Below are 18,301 nucleotides of genomic sequence, written 5' to 3' on the forward strand. Positions count from 1 at the left end.
TTATTTGTCTTTTAAATTTCTCACCTATTCATTAATCTACGATCTCTTATGTTTCATTTTTATCATCTTTCCCATCTTTCCCTTTCTCCTTTCCCTTCTTGTTCTTGCTTTTCCTTCAGGTTTTCTGTTTCCGTCGTTGTTTTATTTTTCTATTCATTGCGTTACGTTGCTTTCTTTCTCGTTCACTTTTATCTTTTTCCCTTTTCACTTCAGTTTCCTTTCTTATATCCATTCGTTTTATTTTTTTTCTTATTTACACATTGTAATATTTAAACGTCTTCGATTTCAATGTAGCTTTGTCTATTTCTCTTTCTGTCTGCTCATGTGTGTCTTGGTCGTCTTTTTCTCGGCCTTTTATACATTAATAATATTTTTCTGCTTTCACCTTTTTATTATGTTTCCTCCCTCCCTCTTCTTCCTCATCAAGAAAAAGTTTCGGCGCGAGTTTTAAATCACATAAATTACTGTTACATTGTTATTTATCAACTGATTTTCATAAATAGGGTTCTCATTTTCTTCAGAATTATGTTTATAATACAATAATATGGTACTCAACACAGTATCATACAAACCGCTGGTGCCAGCACTGCATCTCAGAGATAGCTGGTGCCCGTATGTACGGTTGTGCATTGATCTACTATAGCGAGGATCATTCCTATTTACAGTCTCATTTCTGAAAATTGCCCCAGCTTTACTTTCCTTCCTCCCTCCTCTCTTTTTCCCTTTCTCTTTGTTATATATATATATATATATATATATATATATATATATATATATATATATATATATATATATAGAGAGAGAGAGAGAGAGAGAGAGAGAGAGAGAGAGAGAGAGAGAGAGAGAGAGAGAGAGAGAGAGAGAGAGAGAGAGAGAGAGAGAGAGAGAGAAATTTTTTTATTTATTTATTTATCTTTTTATAGAGGAACATTATTGTAAGATCCCCTTTTTCTTTTATTTGTCTCCTTGACACGTTGGAAAGAAAGTAACAAAATTATCTTCCACTAATAACATTTTCCTACGCATTCTATTACCTTTCTTACCTTCTCCTCGCCCGGCAGAGGCCTTCCACGGCTTCGGAGGACCCATGGTGGTGGAGAACAAGAAGTGGCAGACGCCTGTGGTGGGAGGGTTCATCAAGGCCGGAGAGCAGCTCGGCTACAAGCGAGTTGACCCCAGCGACCCAGACCAGATAGGTGAGTAGAGGGCAGCGGTCGGTGGAAGGAGAGTGTGGCATTAATACTTGAGTTGTTACTACCACTACCACCACCGCTACTCCTCCTCCTCCTCCTCCTCCTCCTCCTCCTCCTCCGCCCACCACCACCACCACCACCACCACCACCACCACCACCACCACCACCACCACCACCAATACTACTACTACTACTACTACTACTACTACTACTACTACTACTACTACTACTGCTGCTACTACTACTACTACTACTACTACTACTACTACTACTACTACTACTACTACTACTACTAAGTCTGAGCAGAATTATACTACCCAACAACAATAACAAAATTTACATATTTGATAATATAATAGTATCGGAAGCAACAGTAGCATCATCAACAACAACCACTATAACTACAACTACAACAGTAACAACAACAGTAACAATAATAACAACAACAACAACAAACTACTACTACTATTACTACTACAAGCAAGTCATCGCTCACTGGGAGTACAAGAAACGAGGACAACTTCGCTTCTGGTTCACACTCTCTCTCTCTCTCTCTCTCTCTCTCTCTCTCTCTCTCTCTCTCTCTCTCTCTCTCTCTCTCTCTCTCTGTCTCTGTCTCTGTCTCTGTCTCTCTCTCTCTCTCTCCAGTGCTCTAACCAGAATGCCACTACATTAACATTCCCTCCCCTCAGACGCGATACCGCTGGACACAATCTCTCTCCAATGTTCCCACCACAATGCCACTCAACCAACGATTCCCTCTCTCTCAGGTTTCTCCGTGGTGGACTTTACTGTGAAGAATGGCATCAGGTGGTCCACGGCGGAGGCTTACATCAAACCCAATGTATACAGACCCAACCTACACGTGGTCCTCAACGCCCACGTCACAAGGGTGAGTGGGCGCCTCCAACTCTACCTCTAAGATCTTCGTTGTCTTTCAGGTGTTCGTCCTCTTCTCTAGAGTCATTAACTTTGCTGATGTTGTTTTCTTTGTTCTCGTTTCCTTACAGTATTTTCTTCTTGTAGGTGGTACATGATTTTATTATTGTCTGAATCCGTTGATTTTGTTGCTGTTGTTCTTCTCCATATTCCTCTATTTCGTTTTCGTCTTTTATCATTCTTGTCTTCGCCTTCCTCCTCCTCCTCCTCCTCCTCCTCCTCCTCCTCCTCCTCCTCCTCCTCCTCCTTATATTGTAGACTCTCAAGAGCACCTCTGGTATACATTCTCATGGCTTCACTCATTATTGCATCTTAGAAATTCAACACTTGAAACATTGCACGAAGGAGACCTCCCCCCCCAAAAAAAAAAAAAAAAAAAAGAAAAAAAGATTACCGCAGAATTTCAAGACACTATAACAACAAAAAAGGTCACTTAAGAAAAGAATAAACGACAACAGATATAATAACCTTGACGATTCTGTATTCGATAATCCTCGCAGGTTGATACAGGATAAAAATTATGACAATCGAGATCAGCAAAATTGGTGAAGTACGAGATCGAATGGCGAGATTTTGTTGGTTGGATGCATTTATCTTGAGAAGTCACTGTACTTTAGCTTTCTAGATTAGTCAGGAGTTGCTATAAAAAAATCCCACTTCACTTCTCATTGAATGGAGGAAGTGTTATAGTGATTTGAAGACAAGTAAGCTGATGCACTCATTCCTAGTGTTTTGTGTTTTCTCTCAATACTACAGTACGTTCCCTGATCTCCTTGACACTCACCTTGCAAAAACTGTCAATTAATGGATTAATGAGAGATCTGAGGACGTAAAATGTATCGAAAACTATAAAAACAAAGGAAGAGAATGTTGAATATTAATATCATTTAACTATCAGTATACATCTTTGTCCTGGCTGTGTGTTTTTTTTTTTTTTCTTCGTCGCTCGCCATTCGCCAGGCATTGAGAGGACCCCACTTAACTTTCTCCCTTAAAGATTTTCCTCCTGAAGTTTGCGTTCGCCGAGTCTTTTTTCAGTGTGGTGCCGCTGTAACTCCTTCACCCAATTTTTTTTTTTTTCTTATCATTAATACCTATAGCTTCTTTTGACTCAGGAATAGTCTTTCAAACACAGTATCCGAGAGGAGACATTGACTTCCTTTTCTTTCAACTTATTGCGTCCATACAAATTCTTTCGTACTCTGAATATCAAAAGACCTCCAAATGAGTGTTACCAGATGGAGAGTGAAGGTGAAGACTATTATCAAAGTTGGGTGCGCTCTAAATTTTACTCTTTCACTCCCTCTCCGTCTCGCCCAAATATGGAGAGACTCATCATCCTACAGAACAAAAGGTTATACACTGTCCCTCTCCAACCATAATGAACAAGCAACAAGAGAACAAAGTCTCCTCAAGCACGTTCATAAAAACGAGAAATGGAAAGTTCGGAAGCAAGAGGAGAGCTCGAATGCACTCTCTCTCTCTCTCTCTCTCTCTCTCTCTCTCTCTCTCTCTCTCTCTCTCTCTCTCTCTCTCTCTCTCTGATTTTTTTTTCTTTTTTGAATAATGAAAAGTGAAGACAAATGATTTCTCACTATGCCAATCACTATCAACACTATTCCCATCACACTATTACCACCACGGTATTCCCACCACACTATCCACAGCACACTATTTGCATTACATAAGTAACCTTTCACTGTCACTATCATCAACATTAGTCATTGTAATCTTAACGATCACCACCATCCCCACCACTTGTGCTTGACCATTTACATCATGGGCTATCTTCATCATCAGTATTATCGTATCGTCAGCCTGTCTGCTTACATTCGGCCACTCCCCCTTCCACCACCTACCTTCTTTGTCGTCTCTATCGCCTCTCTCTCATCTCCACGCCACCACTGCAAAAGTTCCTTTCTCTGTTTATAGTCTTCGTTATACTGATCTTAGAATTTGTTGCTTCTTATCTTTTTATCTCAAAACTCCTTTCATTTGAAGTACCTAAAACACTTTTTTTCTCGGAAACTTCTTAAAACATAATGTTTACATTCTCACCTCAAAACTTCTCGTAATTTGCTATATATCTATCAACGATACTTAATACGTCGTAACCTCACAACTTCTCATATACTTGTCTTCATAATTCAAAAATTTCCTCTCACTTCAAAAGTATTTTCTTTTTAACTCAAATATTTCAATTCAAGAACATTTACTTTTTAGCTCAAAATTTCCCCAATCCTCTTATCGTATCTTCTCAAAACCCATTTTCACTTAATATTAGCTCAGAACTCTCCTAATATCTCAAACTTCAAAATATCCATAGCTTCTTGGCTCAAAAGTCATCAAAAGTTATAATTTCAAAAGGTTCTTTTCAAAGTTGTTCTTACCTGATCTTAACCTTTATATCGTGCCCTTGTTTCTTCCTTTCTGAGAGTTTATGAGACCTGTCTTTCCCTCATATTCTCGACCTCGACCTTTCAAATATTGGTTCATTACCTCAATACTTTTTACGCAAGTTAAGAAGCTGTTTTGATCTTCGGTTACTTTTATTCTACTTTTTATCTATTATATTCTATTAATGCATTTATTTACTTTTATGTTTTAAGTATTCTAGTTTCCACGCCTCATTCCCCACTTAAATCTCATTATTCTACTTATGTCTCTTAATTAATGTTCTTTTTTTGTGTGTGTGTGTGTCTTCTCGTGGTATCAAGAGATCATGGTTCTTATTACTATTATTGTTGTTGTGCTATATTTAACAAGCATTAAGTCTCCTTCCTCTGTTCACACATTTGATCTAATTGATTTTTTTTTATTCTTCCCATGTCTTCTTTCTTCAGGTCTTACGTCTTCATGCAGTGTATGTGTATGAATATATATATATATATATATATATATATATATATATATATATATATATATATATATATATATATATATATATATATATATATATATATATATATATATATATATATATATATATATATATATATATATATATATTATTTAATTTGTTTATTTGTTTATATATAGTGTGTTGTGCTATAGCTTGCATTTGCCTTTTTTTTGCAATTATTCTTTTTGAATATTAGATAATGTTCTTATTTTCCTTTTTTTCTTATGCCTGATCTGATATTTTAAATTTATAGATCCTTTTCTACTTTTTTATTATATGTTATCTGGAGCCTTGTTTAATGTTTCTTTGCTTGTATTTCATAATGTCTCTTTTATGCCATACCGTTTGGTCGCTTACTTTATTCTCAAATAATTTCTTTTTCCAATTGCTGGTCATGCGATAACAACATTTCTTAATTTTCTGTTTTTGTTTGGAATACTTTCGAGTAATGCTTAATATAACTTTTTATCCTCTCGTTTTTATTTTCTTTTTTACATAGTGTCTGGTGTCATATCTTCAGTGCCTTTTTTTTCTTTTGATTTTTGTCTGACTTTTTCTAAATTTCAAAATTGTTTTATATTATCATATTTGCATATGCTAACATCTGGTTCTGTTATCTCTATTTTGCACAAAAACCCTAACTTGTTTTTAAATCAAACTCGCATATTTGTCGCGCATCCTTTCACCACACTTCATCTTTCATCTGCTTTCTTTTCTTACACTTTCTGTCTTTCGCATTATGTAACAGGTGTGGCATTCGACGCGGCTTCTGTGACGCTCCTTTTTTTTTCTGTTTCTTGCTCTGAATCCTTTGTTGTGTTGTTGTCTCGCGGTCACATAACTTTTATTTTTCCACAGATCATCTTCGACAGCAACAAAAGAGCGGTTGGCGTCAGGTTCCAGCATCAGAAGAAGGTGAGTTCCATCCTCCTCCTCCTCCTCCTCCTCCTCCTCCTCCTCCTCCTCCTCCTCCTCCTCCAGGAACGTTCTCTTTCATTAGTATTCTCCTCCTCTTTGCTCTTTCTTCTATCTGTGTGTGTGTGTGTGTGTGTGTGTGTGTGTGTGTGTGTGTGTGTGTGTGTGTGTGTGTGTGTGTGTGTGTGTTTGTTTGTTTGTTTGTTTGTTTGTTTCTTTGTTTTTACACGTGCCCTAAATTAATTCATACATTTAGACATGAAGAAAGTACACGTGCCGTCAGACCCGAGACATAAGACCAACGAAAGGGGAAAAAATAACATGGCGGCACTGGAGTTGCGAATGAGGCAATGCTAGGTAGATTACTTTCACTGTTAAGCTTCTTGCCCGGCAAAGGTCAGCCCAAATCAGGAAGAACCGAACCAGTTTTATTTTTTCTCCCTTTCCTTGGTGTTAAATTTTAATTCAACAAGCACCTTACCGTTATTTTTTTGTTATTAGGGCTAGAAACACAAAAGAACACCAAGGAAGAGCAAAGAGTAGAATGCAGTTCATTCTTTGGTGGCTGTGTGATAAGCATCAGTAACTAGTTCTGTTCTTAATTATTTTGGCGTATTTTTCAGTTCTTTCCGACTGAATTTAGTGGAAGATACTAGAACACTTTTGACGTAATTTTGTCGTATTTTAACAAGGATTGTGCATTATTAATGAGAAAATCAACAGAAAAAATCTATCCATCTCCGTCGTTCTTGAAAAATAGTCGTTATTAGAAAAAAAGGCCTTTAAGAGTACGACAGTTAATCAAGGAGAAGCCATGCATTTCTAGCCCATGATGAATAGCCCTTTTGTGAACCAAATTTCAATCTACGTAGAGCAAATAAGAGTGTTATAAAAAGATTGATTAAAAAATAAAGTTGATTCAAAACTACACAATCTAAAAATTCTAAACCCACCCATGAAAATTTATCTATCCCTGCAGCGTCTCAAGAATAGTCCTTGTAAGGGAGCTGACTGTTCAAGAATAGGCCTAGACTAAGGGATGAAAGTAAATCGGCGAAGAAGCATTGTTTAAAACTAACCATAATAATCTACTATCTCTGTAGTATAGTCATTGTGAGAGAACAAATAATTTAAGAATAGGTGATTACTTTTAAACATGCTTAAGACATGAAAAGCAACACAGACAACTGATTCAAAAGATACATTTGTTTGATATAAAGCCAGCGATGTAAGATATCACAGATACATGGTCGTTAATAAGCTTCATTACCACATCAGAAGTAAGAGTAATATATAGATGAAGCATGCGAGGTCTGCCTGCCCATTTGCTTGCTATTCCCTTCATCGTAAATCAAATTGAAATCCAGGTTGGACTTGTATCTATTTTCATTGTTATTAATAATCTCCAGTTTTCTTATCTAACGCAGCCAGACCAGTAGAACTTGACCGGAATAGCAAATCTCGTTAGCTCATAGAATAGAATGCACTGGTCTTGGCGACAGTGAGAGTGAGACCTGAGAGGAGAAAAAGAGAAAGGACGTTTGTGAAGGTGATTCGTCTTGCATGTCTTCTCTTACCTGTCTGTCTCATGAGATGATGGTCCCGAGGACACTGAGAATTGTGCTTTTATTTGTTGTGGCAGACAGATTCTTCTCTCATTTTCAATAATACGATTCTTGTGTGTGTGTGGGTGTGTGTGTGGGTGTGTGGGTGTGGGTGTGGGTGTGGGTGTGGGTGGGTGTGAGTGTGTGGGTGTGGGTGCGGATGTGTGTGTGGGTGTGGGTGGGTGTGACTGTGTGGGTATGTTTTTCCTCTCATTTTGTTTCCCTTTGTTTAGATCATTATTAAGGAGAAGGACTGTTTTTCTTCCTCTTCCTCTTCCTTCTCCTTCCCATCTTACTCATTACCTTCTACATCCTCCTCCCTTTCCTCCTCCTCCTCCTCCTCCTCCTCCTCTTCCTCTTCCTCTTCCTCTTCCTCTTCCTCTTCCTCTTCCTCTTCCTCCTCCTCCTCCTCCTCCTCCTCCTCCAGTCGCATAAGAGTTAGAGAAAAGAAAAAATATTCAAGAAAAATTTTGTTTAGTCTCTCTCTCTCTCTCTCTCTCTCTCTCTCTCTCTCTCTCTCTCTCTCTCTCTCTCTCTCTGTCTCTGTCTCTCTGTCTCTGTCTCTGTCTCTCTCTCTCTCTCTCTCTCTCTCTCTCTCTCTCTCTCTCTCTCTCTCTCTCTCTCTCTCTCTCTCTCTCTCTCTCTCTCTCTCTCTCTCTCTCTCTCTCTCTCTCTCTCTCTCTCTCTCTCTCTCTCTCTCTCTCTCTCTCTCTCTCTCTCTCTCTCTCTCTCTCTCTCTCTCTCTCTCTCTCTCTCTCTCTCAACTGGTTCTTTTACATATAGAAGACCAGTAGTTAATAAGCGAACAGAAGACCTCTAGTATCTCTATTCCTTTCCTCTCACTCCTCTCCAACTTACTCCCACGCTCCCTCTCTTCTCACATATTACGTAACAGTACAACTAGCCCCCAAACCAACAAACCTGAAAAAAGACAAGTCTTTTAATCAGACAGACCACTCCCTTCACCTTCTCCTTCCTCGCCTTCTCCAGATGAAGAGCGTTTACGCAAGGCGGGAGGTGCTGCTATCTGCCGGTGCTATAGGCTCCCCTCACATCCTCATGCTCTCAGGTCTCGGTCCGGCCAAGCATCTTCTCTCGCACGGGGTAAGTTCAGACGTGAATTGGGTGTGTGCAGCGGCTGAGGCGTTGTGAGGCTGAGTGAAGGGTGTCAGGTGTGTTGGGAGTGTGGAATTAAAGATCACAGGTGCTGGGTGTGTCTGAAGAAGTTAAGAGAATTAGTTTGGGTTTGTGCATGTTTTTATTTTCTTTTTTGTTGTTGGAGATGTGTGGCAATTTTAGTTTTGATAGTGGTTATGGTTTTAGTAGTAGTAATAGTAGTAGTAGCAGTAGCAGCAGCAGCAGCAAGCAATAGTAGGTACGAAGTAAAGGAGTAGTTGTAGTGGTACTAAAATTATTGTTTCTTTGGTTACTGATACTGTTTTGCTTGTTGCTAGTGTTTTATCGTTATTGCTGATGTTTTACAGGTTCTTGATAACGCAGAAGTTGTAGTTCTTGTAGCAAGCACAGTAGCATCAGCATAGTAGTAGTAGTAGTAGTAGTAGTAGTAGTAGTAGTAGTTATCTCTAACTATCTATTTATCTATCTACCTATCTACCTTTCTATCTCTATCAAGCTAACACCCCTCTTACTGGAGTGACCGAGACAAGACATCTGCATGGTGGTAAGTACATTCGCGTGCACATTGGTATGCAAGCCCTCGCCTCCTGCAATGTTTTATGCCTTTAGGAGAGAACGGCGCCCGGTGAGAGTAAAAGTTGTTATTGTAGATACAGTTGTTTCGTTTAGATTTTTTTTTTGTTTTTATTTGTTGTTCTTGATGTAGTGGTAGGTAGCATTTGTAGTTGTGGTTGTAGTTGTAGTAGTAGTAGTAGTAGTAGTAGTAGTAGTAGTAGTAGTAGTAGTAGTAATGTAGCAATTGTTGTTTGTACTGTTAGTTTTCTTTCCTGTTATTGCTGTCGTTGATGTTGCTATTATTTCCTCTTCGATTTCCTCCTCCTCCTCCTCCTCCTCCTCCTCCTCCTCCTCCTCGTCAATAGTTCCATACTTCATCAGTGTCCAGAGATCAGGTTTTGTCTGATCCTGTTTCCTTTTGTTCCGTTTCTCTTTAGGTTTATTGAGTTTATGCTTCTAGTAATATCACATACATCCTCTGAATTTTTGGGGTTTTTTTGCTTGATTTTACTTTTTCTTCAAGCTTATTATTTTGTCTGAATTCTTCGTTGTTTTTTTTTTTACTTTATTTTCACAAACTGTGTCAATTTTCTTCTTAATTGTTGAAATCTGATTCCTCATTCTTTTCAGCATTTTTTTTCAGCATTACTTAATCTCTCTCTCTCTCTCTCTCTCTCTCTCTCTCTCTCTCTCTCTCTCTCTCTCTCTCTCTCTCTCTCTCTCTCTCTCTCTCTCTCTCTCTCTCTCTCTCTCTCTCTCTCTCTCTCTCTCTCTCTCTCTCTCTCTCTCTCTCTCTCTCTCTCTCTCTCTCTCTCTCTCTCTCTCTCTCTCTCTCTCTCTCTTCCTGTTAACTTGCATACCTTGTCAGTTGTCTTTAGTATACAGTCCTGGTGGAATCCTTGTCCTCTTTACTATCCGCACACTGCTATCATAAACGCGCTTCATTAACATTACTATGTTCACTTCTACCGTGGTTCATCAGTCTCCAGTTCTATTCCTGCTGAAAGTAAGTTCATCAGTTACCATAGTTTTACAAGGAGATAATTTTCCAATATAGGTCAACATAATCACCTGGTATTATTTTTTTTTCTGGTGACGCGTGGTGGTGGGAAGAAGGATGGAGCCTCTGAAATAAAGTAAACCTATAATTTTTTTTTATCTTTATTATCGTTTTATTGTTCTGTGAGTAAAGACGGAGATTAACAGAGATTATGAATGATGTATGTATTCGAATGTGTGGTGTCTTATCTGAGCCACCCATGTGAGATTACCGGGTTATTATATAGATACCAATAACTTCTCGGGTGCAGCATTTCAGAAAGATGAGTAAAAGATTCAAGAAAGTATAGAACACAACGTAAGTGAGTACAGGTTCCTTCTTGACTTATCGTCTTTTCCTGTGTTAACTCCCCGATTCTTCACAGGTTGCCCCCTTGGTGGACATTCCAGGGGTAGGGCAGAACCTGAACGACCACCCCTACCTGACGGGCCTCGCCTGGACCACGCGCCCCAATTCCTCTTTCAACATCCTCGAGACCGCACACCCCGACGTCCTCTACGACTACTTCTTCAACAGGGACGGTAAGTAATGGTGGAGGTGGTGGTGGTGGTGGTGGTGGTGGTGGTGGTAGTGGTGGTAGTGGTGGTAGTGATGGTATGAAACTTAAAGCTATTTATTTTCTTTCCTCTCCTTACTCTCCTTTTTCCTCACTGTTTTATCTCTTTGTGCAATTTAGTTTCCTTTTGAGTTGCGGCGGCGATAGTAGTAGTAGTAGTAACAGTAGTAGTAGTAGTAACCGCAGTATTATTAGGTGCTGTGGTCAGAGCAGCAGCAGCAGCAGCAATAGTAGAATTAATTAAATCATTAGTTGCAACTAAGATTATAACTATACAAAAATTTCTTGCGTGAAATGAAACGTAATGACGTGAACCTAATCGAATCATTCACTTAAATGACATAATAACGCCGATTTCCATCTAAGAAACACACACACACACACACACACACACACACACACACACACACACACACACACACACACACACACACGTAGTGAATATGACATGAGACAAATATTCATCAAAATAAAAGATTAAATAAAAACAGTCTACTCCTCTGAAATTTAATACTCAAGAACTAACAAATGACTAGCGGTAGAAACAAAAAATTATTGTCGTGTTTTCTATTGGGTGTAAAATATGATCAACCGATATGTAGCTCTCTCTCTCTCTCTCTCTCTCTCTCTCTCTCTCTCTCTCTCTCTCTCTCTCTCTCTCTCTCTCTCTCTCTCTCTCTCTCTCTCTCTGCCCTACCCCTCCCGCCTCGCTCCCAATACCCCACCCTGCCCAGCCCTTCTCGTCCATAACAGCTCTTCTTCAAATCTTCGTGTTCTCCTCGCAGCGAATAACAAGCTTTCCCCGAGACCTGCCTTGCCTCTCCCGGTTCTTGTTTCTTTTTTGTAGCTTAGGAAAAAAATTATTGAAAGTTTGGAAGAAAAGGATAGAGAGAGAGAGAGAGAGAGAGAGAGAGAGAGAGAGAGAGAGAGAGAGAGAGAGAGAAACTAAAGCAGATCAGTGAAACTGAAACAATGACACTAACAAACACACACACACACACACACACACACACACACACACACACACACACACACACACACAGAGCTTTTGGTCACATGACGATAAAAAAAGAAAATAGCACTTCATTCAGAGCCTGTGCATACCAATCTTTCATGTGCATACCTGTCGCTTGTCACGTACTTACTCCTACACACCTGGAGTCTAGTGCTAATAGACAGACAGGCAGGTGAGTCTTGTTTCTTTGTGGAGGAGGGTTCAGCGGGTGTCTTAGACACTCAATGATATTTCTTAATGTTGATTTGTTTTCCTATCTTGTTTTACGCTAAAACTAATATTAACCCTTTCGATTGTTGTTTTTGTTGTTTCATTTGTTCTCTTAAGTGGCGGGAATTTATCAAGTTTTGATTCTTTTCACAATTTTTCATTTTCCATTGACTCTTCATGTATGAAATGTATAAATAAATGCATTAACGAAGAAATAACAAACATGGAACTGCTGGCCGTTATTAGGCCATTTTGTGGCAAGCTGTCCTATCTTTTTTTGAAATCACACTTTTATTTGACCACGTATTACTTTGAATATTTCATATTACTTTAAAAGACAGATGTAATCGTTACTCATTAAGTGAGAGAAATGATTATTTATAAAAACATTAATTCCACGCTACATACATAGGCATTCAAGCGAAGTAAAGAAATGGGTAATAATAACAGAAGAAAAATTTGAATCGCTATGATATATCACGTTACATAAAAGAAAAACATAGATTTAGATGTCATTTAAGAAGTGAGAGGAAACATCGTTCATTGATAAATCAAGAATTTCACGATACACACACACAGTCAGTGACGATTGAGAAAAGTAAATAGAAAGCGACAAAAGAGTGAAATCGAACGTGTTTTATCAGGTCAAAAAGAAAGAAAATGTAAACAAAGACACCGTTTTCTTTATCATGTTTAATCGTGGCCATCAAACAAAGCCCCTGATCTCACTCTTGGCCTTGTGTCGAGTCATTCCCGAGTGGCGTTGGGTTGGAGTGGAAATGCAGGTGGTGGTGGTGGTGGTGGTGGTGATCATGGTCGTGGTGGTGGTGGTGGTGGTGGTGGTGGTCAACTCTCACCGGCCTAAATTATGGAAGAGCCTCACCTGTTCCTCCTCCTACTCCTCCTCCTAACCTTTCCTTCCCTCATAGAAAACTGGAATACTAAAGCAAAAACTCGCGTAAACTACTTTCATTCGCTAGTGGTAGTGTTCTTAAATACTTGCATCGCTTAATAAAAGTCGAAGATGTACTGCTGCGATAAAGTACTTACTCAGTGTGTGTGTGTGTGTGTGTGTGTGTGTGTGTGTGTGTGTGTGTGTGTGTGTGTGTGTGTTTCCTCGTGCATATTGTTCAACCAAGCTAAAAGAAATATGACGGATACGGTTGAATGAGTCTTATTCTTATGCCATACTTTAAGAGTATTTTTTTAATGTTTTAATCTTAGTGAATTAAGAATTTACGTATTTCAATACCAAAAATTAATAATAGATTATAAAATCAAACGCAACAGGATTAACCCATCATTTATTTGTTTGTTGTTGCTTATCTAGACATATTAATTAAGTAAATGTATTTCGATCTCTTAGAAATAAGAATACGCATTGAAACAAACCTGAGAACACTTAACAGTGAATTATAAATGTTTTGGCTCTATAGTGGCGAGGCAAGATTATATTTGTTCTTCTAAAGTAAAGCATGAACAGTAAAACAAGACCCAGTCACTAAATACACTATTAATGTTTTTGATATCTTCAACTTAGCAATTCAGAGAAAAATGTATTTTTGCCTAAAAATAGATAAATAGTTAATTACTAGATTAATAAACTTTGAAACAAGCATATACAGATTTCTTTCTCGAAAAAAAAGGTGAAACATCAGTAACACGAAACAATTGCAGTGATTTTCTCCTCTTTAATACAATTGCAGCCCCACACATAAGAAGATAAACACCAGCAACCCGTAATAAATATAATGTACAGTATTTTTTCCGCTCATTAATGAAGTAGGCACATAATTCTAAGCCCAACCATAAAATGAACGCCAACAATAATAATACGATTTACATTACTTTTTTGCAGTTGATAATGAAGCAAATACTTAATTTCCAGAGATGCGAAAAAAAATTGAAGCCAGATTATCGATCTAAAAAACAGATGGTTTTGATATTAATGTACTTGAATTAATTTCCTTACTAGTGATACAGAGTAATGATTTCATACGCACACAAAAACAAGATGGAAAGCCAAATTGTCGATTTAAACAAATAAGTGACGGCAATATTAACATATATGAATTAATATCCTTGCTATTACTGCAGAGTAATGATTTCATAAGCACACAAAAACAAGATGGAAAAAAGATAAACATCGCACAAACAATAGTGGAGGTAGCAAGTTAATAAAACGATCCAGTAGCTTCGCTTAGTCACGTGGCCAAACTGGAATTGCGGTAAGAATAACAGCGGATGATGGAAGCAAAAAAAAAAAAAAAAAAAAAAAAAGTGATAAAAAAAAAAACTTGCAAAAACACTTGTCTGGTTATAGTTTCGTATTACTTTTCCGTGTAGCTTCTTTGTCTTGTGTTTTTTTTTTCAAATGACTTCGTGTGTGTGTGTGTGTGTGTGTGTGTGTGTGTGTGTGTGTGTGTGTGTGTGTGTGTGTGTGTGTGTGCTTTCACTTGGCCACCCTGCGTGGGATTCCCGGGTTGGTGTAAATATACGATTTTGTCACGCTTTACCTTTCTTCTTCTTGTTTCTTTATTGATGTGTGTAAGGAATTCTTGAAGCTATATTTGTATATGTTATGGTACGTTACACTGGGTTAGGTCAGGTCTGTATAACAGTTAATACGAAAGTTCTATAGCCTCCTATAACTAGTACTTTATTTTTCTTTCATCGTAAAATGTTAGGTTAGGTCAGACTTACCTAGGTTAATAATGTTAGGTTAGGTTATTACTAGAGTTCTCTAAACTTATAACTTTATTATGGAATGCACAGTTAAATTACACTATATAAGAATAATAAGATTACGTTAACTGTATGTATAGCAATGAATATAAAAGTTTGGAAGTATGTATGGAAAATGAACTCGTTATTATCTATCCCTCATGAAATGTTAATTAGATTGTTATTAAGATGGAGTTAATGGATTGATTGATATGACAGTGGCATAGTGGATAAGGTGGTGAACGTGGGATCGGACAGATGTCCATGTGTAGCTTCGAATCCCACCGCGGACCTTCTTGAAACTTTGTCATTTATTGAGTGGTTTAAAGTTACCTACGTGTCGCCATATCACCACCCAAGATGCACTTGGGTGGTGATATGGCCCCTAATACGGATACCACTATAAATAAAATTCCCTGCGCCGCTAATGGGTGCAAGCTGGACAGCGCTTCCCGTACTCTTCAAGTATACATACAGGCGCTATTGGCCATAATATATATATATATATATATATATATATATATATATATATATATATATATATATATATATATATATACGTATATATTAATGATTAGGATAGATGAGGTAAGTTAAGCTAGGAAAATCTGTTTTATCTAATGGGCTAGTATATCGATGGATATGAGAATTTTGCATAGCATGTACTTAGGTAGAAAGATTACATGTACCTTGAGTCGCGAAAGCATTCCACATCTTGACTCCACTGATAGATACATGGAATAAATTGGGCGCGCTTTGTTTATGCGAGGTGGTGAGGTGAGGAACCAAACAAACGTGTTTCACCGGCTCCGTCACTTCGGCGCACGCGAGCGAGTACTTTTCGCCATAAGCTGTTGTCTGACTTTCACGCTTCTCGCCTTAGGATATTCTCTCTTGTCTTTTGTATGTCACCAAAGCAATCATGGAACGAATTTCTCTCTCTCTCTCTCTCTCTCTCTCTCTCTCTCTCTCTCTCTCTCTCTCTCTCTCTCTCTCTCTCTCTCTTAGCATCATTTCCTTTTTTCTCCATCAATTTCCACACGGATGCAAGTTTATCATTTAATTATTTCAGTTTTGTTTATTTTTCCCTAGTTCAGTATAAATGTCTTTCTTTTATGTATACATTTCTTTATTCTGGAAGTGATTGTCTTTTCTTCAGCTATTTGAATTCACATGTGTCCTCGTTTTCTCTTTCATCATCTATCTTCATCGAAAACCCAGCCTGCCAGCCAGCCACCCAACTAGTCAGCCTCTCTTGACCTTTGCTCTCTCTCTCTCTCTCTCTCTCTCTCTCTCTCTCTCTCTCTCTCTCTCTCTCTCTCTCTCTCTCTCTCACACACACACACACACACACACACACACACACACACACACACACACACACACACACACACACACCAGTGCTTGAGTTCGCTTTATCTACTTCCTTGTTCAGATGAGTGCACATTTTCCCCACACGTCGTTTTCCAGACAATTCCTATTTTTCCATGTCCCTCTTCATCTCCCCACTGTCATCCGGACTTGACCTCGCGTTGCTCTGCCTGATTACTACTCTCCCTGAGTTGTATCATTGCCCTAAATCGCGAGGAGTTGAAGAAGAGATAAGTACTTGCTGTTGGTCTTTACTTCTTTTGGATCAGTGGAGTTTTTTAGTGATAATGGTGAATGTGATAGCTTTCCTTCCGGTCCTGTTAAGCATTGTTGGCACTGTTTACTTTGTCTTGATCACCTTTTTTTTTTTTCTGCTGTAATTGATAGAAGCAGAAGATAATCTCGTACATTTTTTTTTCTTTCTTGTATAATATCCTATTCTTTAGCTTTTTTAGATTTTTGACCTTTTGCATATATGGTATCTCTTCTTGAATTTCATCGGTGGTTTACATTGCTAGATATTGATTAAAATATGCTTTGTTTTCCCGTGTCGTAGTCTTTTCGTGAATTTGAAATGTAGAAAGTACAAAACTAATCTAGTGCATTTGTATAATAATCTCTTTAATGGTTTTACATTTTAAACAAACACAAAAGCAATCTCATTCCTTCTTTTTCTACTTTTCTTTGTGTCCATGTAAACAATCGCCTTAGTGCACTGGATGGTAACAAAAAAAAAAAAAAAAAGAGCATCGCTGAATTTTCTGAATTGCATGAATACTCCATTCTGCTGTAACTGCTCCTACGATAGCACAGTGAAAGTTTTCTTATGTTATGATATAGTTTAAGTTAATTAGATGCCAGGAGGGTTAGCTACATGGTCCTGTCTTGAGCATAATAATAAAAACAACTGGGACTTGTCTGTACAACTTGATTATACTATTCTTCTATAACTGGTGGCATAAGAAATAGAAGAGAACAGCGAAAGGATCTTTATGTTATTACATCTTCACTTGATAACAGGAAAACAAACTACATAGTCCTGCCATGAGCATAGTAGTAAAAGGAGTTAAATTCGTTCTAAATTGCTTGATGACGGACTCTACTGCCTATTCATTTGTGGCATAATACTACAGTGAAAGGCTCCTTATGTTATATCTTTACTTGATGTCAGGATGGTAAGCTACATAATCCTGCCTTTCACCTTTCTTTGCTGCTTGCTGGCGGGACTTGCTCAGTTTAATAGCGTCCACTTTATGAAGGCGGCAATACTTTCACTGGTGTTTGCTGTACGCGCCAAAATTTCTTCTTTCTTTCTTTCTTTCTTTCTGTGCAGATTTATAGCGCTTTTTTCTTTGCTTTCCATCTCTCTCTCTCTCTCTCTCTCTCTCTCTCTCTCTCTCTCTCTCTCTCTCTCTCTCTCTCTCTCTCTCTCTGCTACTTTCATCGCCAAAAATAGCTTAAGAAAAATCTATGCACATTTCTATAAAAAATAGTCTAAAAATTTTCTGAGTGAAATTTCTAATTTTCCCTTACTTCGCTCTCTTGTTCTTTTCTTTATTTCGTATGATTTTACGACCAACTGCCGCCTAATTGCAGTGACCTGCCGCATTTCGAACGCGGAGGTGAGAAGGTTCGAGCGAGGGAAGGAGAGAAAAGAAAGACGATGGAAGGAGGTAAGGAGGGAGGGAGGGAGGGGGGAGAGGAAGATAGTGTTTGATTAAATTAAGTGTGAAAGCTCGCCTTCCCTCCTGCTCGTCTCTCCCACGCCCGAATCGCGCGCGCACACACACACACACACACACACACACACACACACCTATTCTTACAGTCTTTAAAGAATTTCCTGGGCTCATGTCTTGCTCCACGGCGTCAAAGTGAGGAAGGGCGTGGCATAGACATGGAGTGTCCAACAAGCACGACTAAACGAGTAGGAACTAGTTGTGGGTAAATTTTTTTCGAGAGTGGCGAGAATGGGAAGGGGTTAGTTTTTTTTTTTTTTTAACCTAGGAGGGAAAGTGTGTGTGTGTGTGTGTGTGTGTGTGTGTGTGTGTGTGTGTGTGTGTGTGTGTGTGTGTGTGTGTGAGAATTCAAGGTGTCTGTCAGTACTTGTACGGGCGGGT

General features: G+C 38.5%; 1 protein-coding gene across 2 annotated transcripts in view; it reads left to right on the top strand.

Moving 5' to 3' along the window:
• LOC123513845 (glucose dehydrogenase [FAD, quinone]-like) overlaps positions 1-18,301 on the top strand; it is an 86,750-nt gene that overhangs the window by 50,017 nt on the left and 18,432 nt on the right. For both annotated transcript variants that reach the window (XM_045271256.1, XM_045271255.1), the window contains 5 exons: positions 1,062-1,196; positions 1,964-2,085; positions 5,893-5,949; positions 8,544-8,657; positions 10,670-10,826. In XM_045271256.1, coding sequence (XP_045127191.1) covers positions 1,062-1,196; positions 1,964-2,085; positions 5,893-5,949; positions 8,544-8,657; positions 10,670-10,826 — 585 coding nt within the window. The remainder of the gene's footprint in view (positions 1-1,061; positions 1,197-1,963; positions 2,086-5,892; positions 5,950-8,543; positions 8,658-10,669; positions 10,827-18,301) is intronic.

The sequence above is a fragment of the Portunus trituberculatus genome, chromosome 37, assembly GCF_017591435.1.
Source record: "Portunus trituberculatus isolate SZX2019 chromosome 37, ASM1759143v1, whole genome shotgun sequence".
NCBI classification, from domain to species: domain Eukaryota; kingdom Metazoa; phylum Arthropoda; class Malacostraca; order Decapoda; family Portunidae; genus Portunus; species Portunus trituberculatus.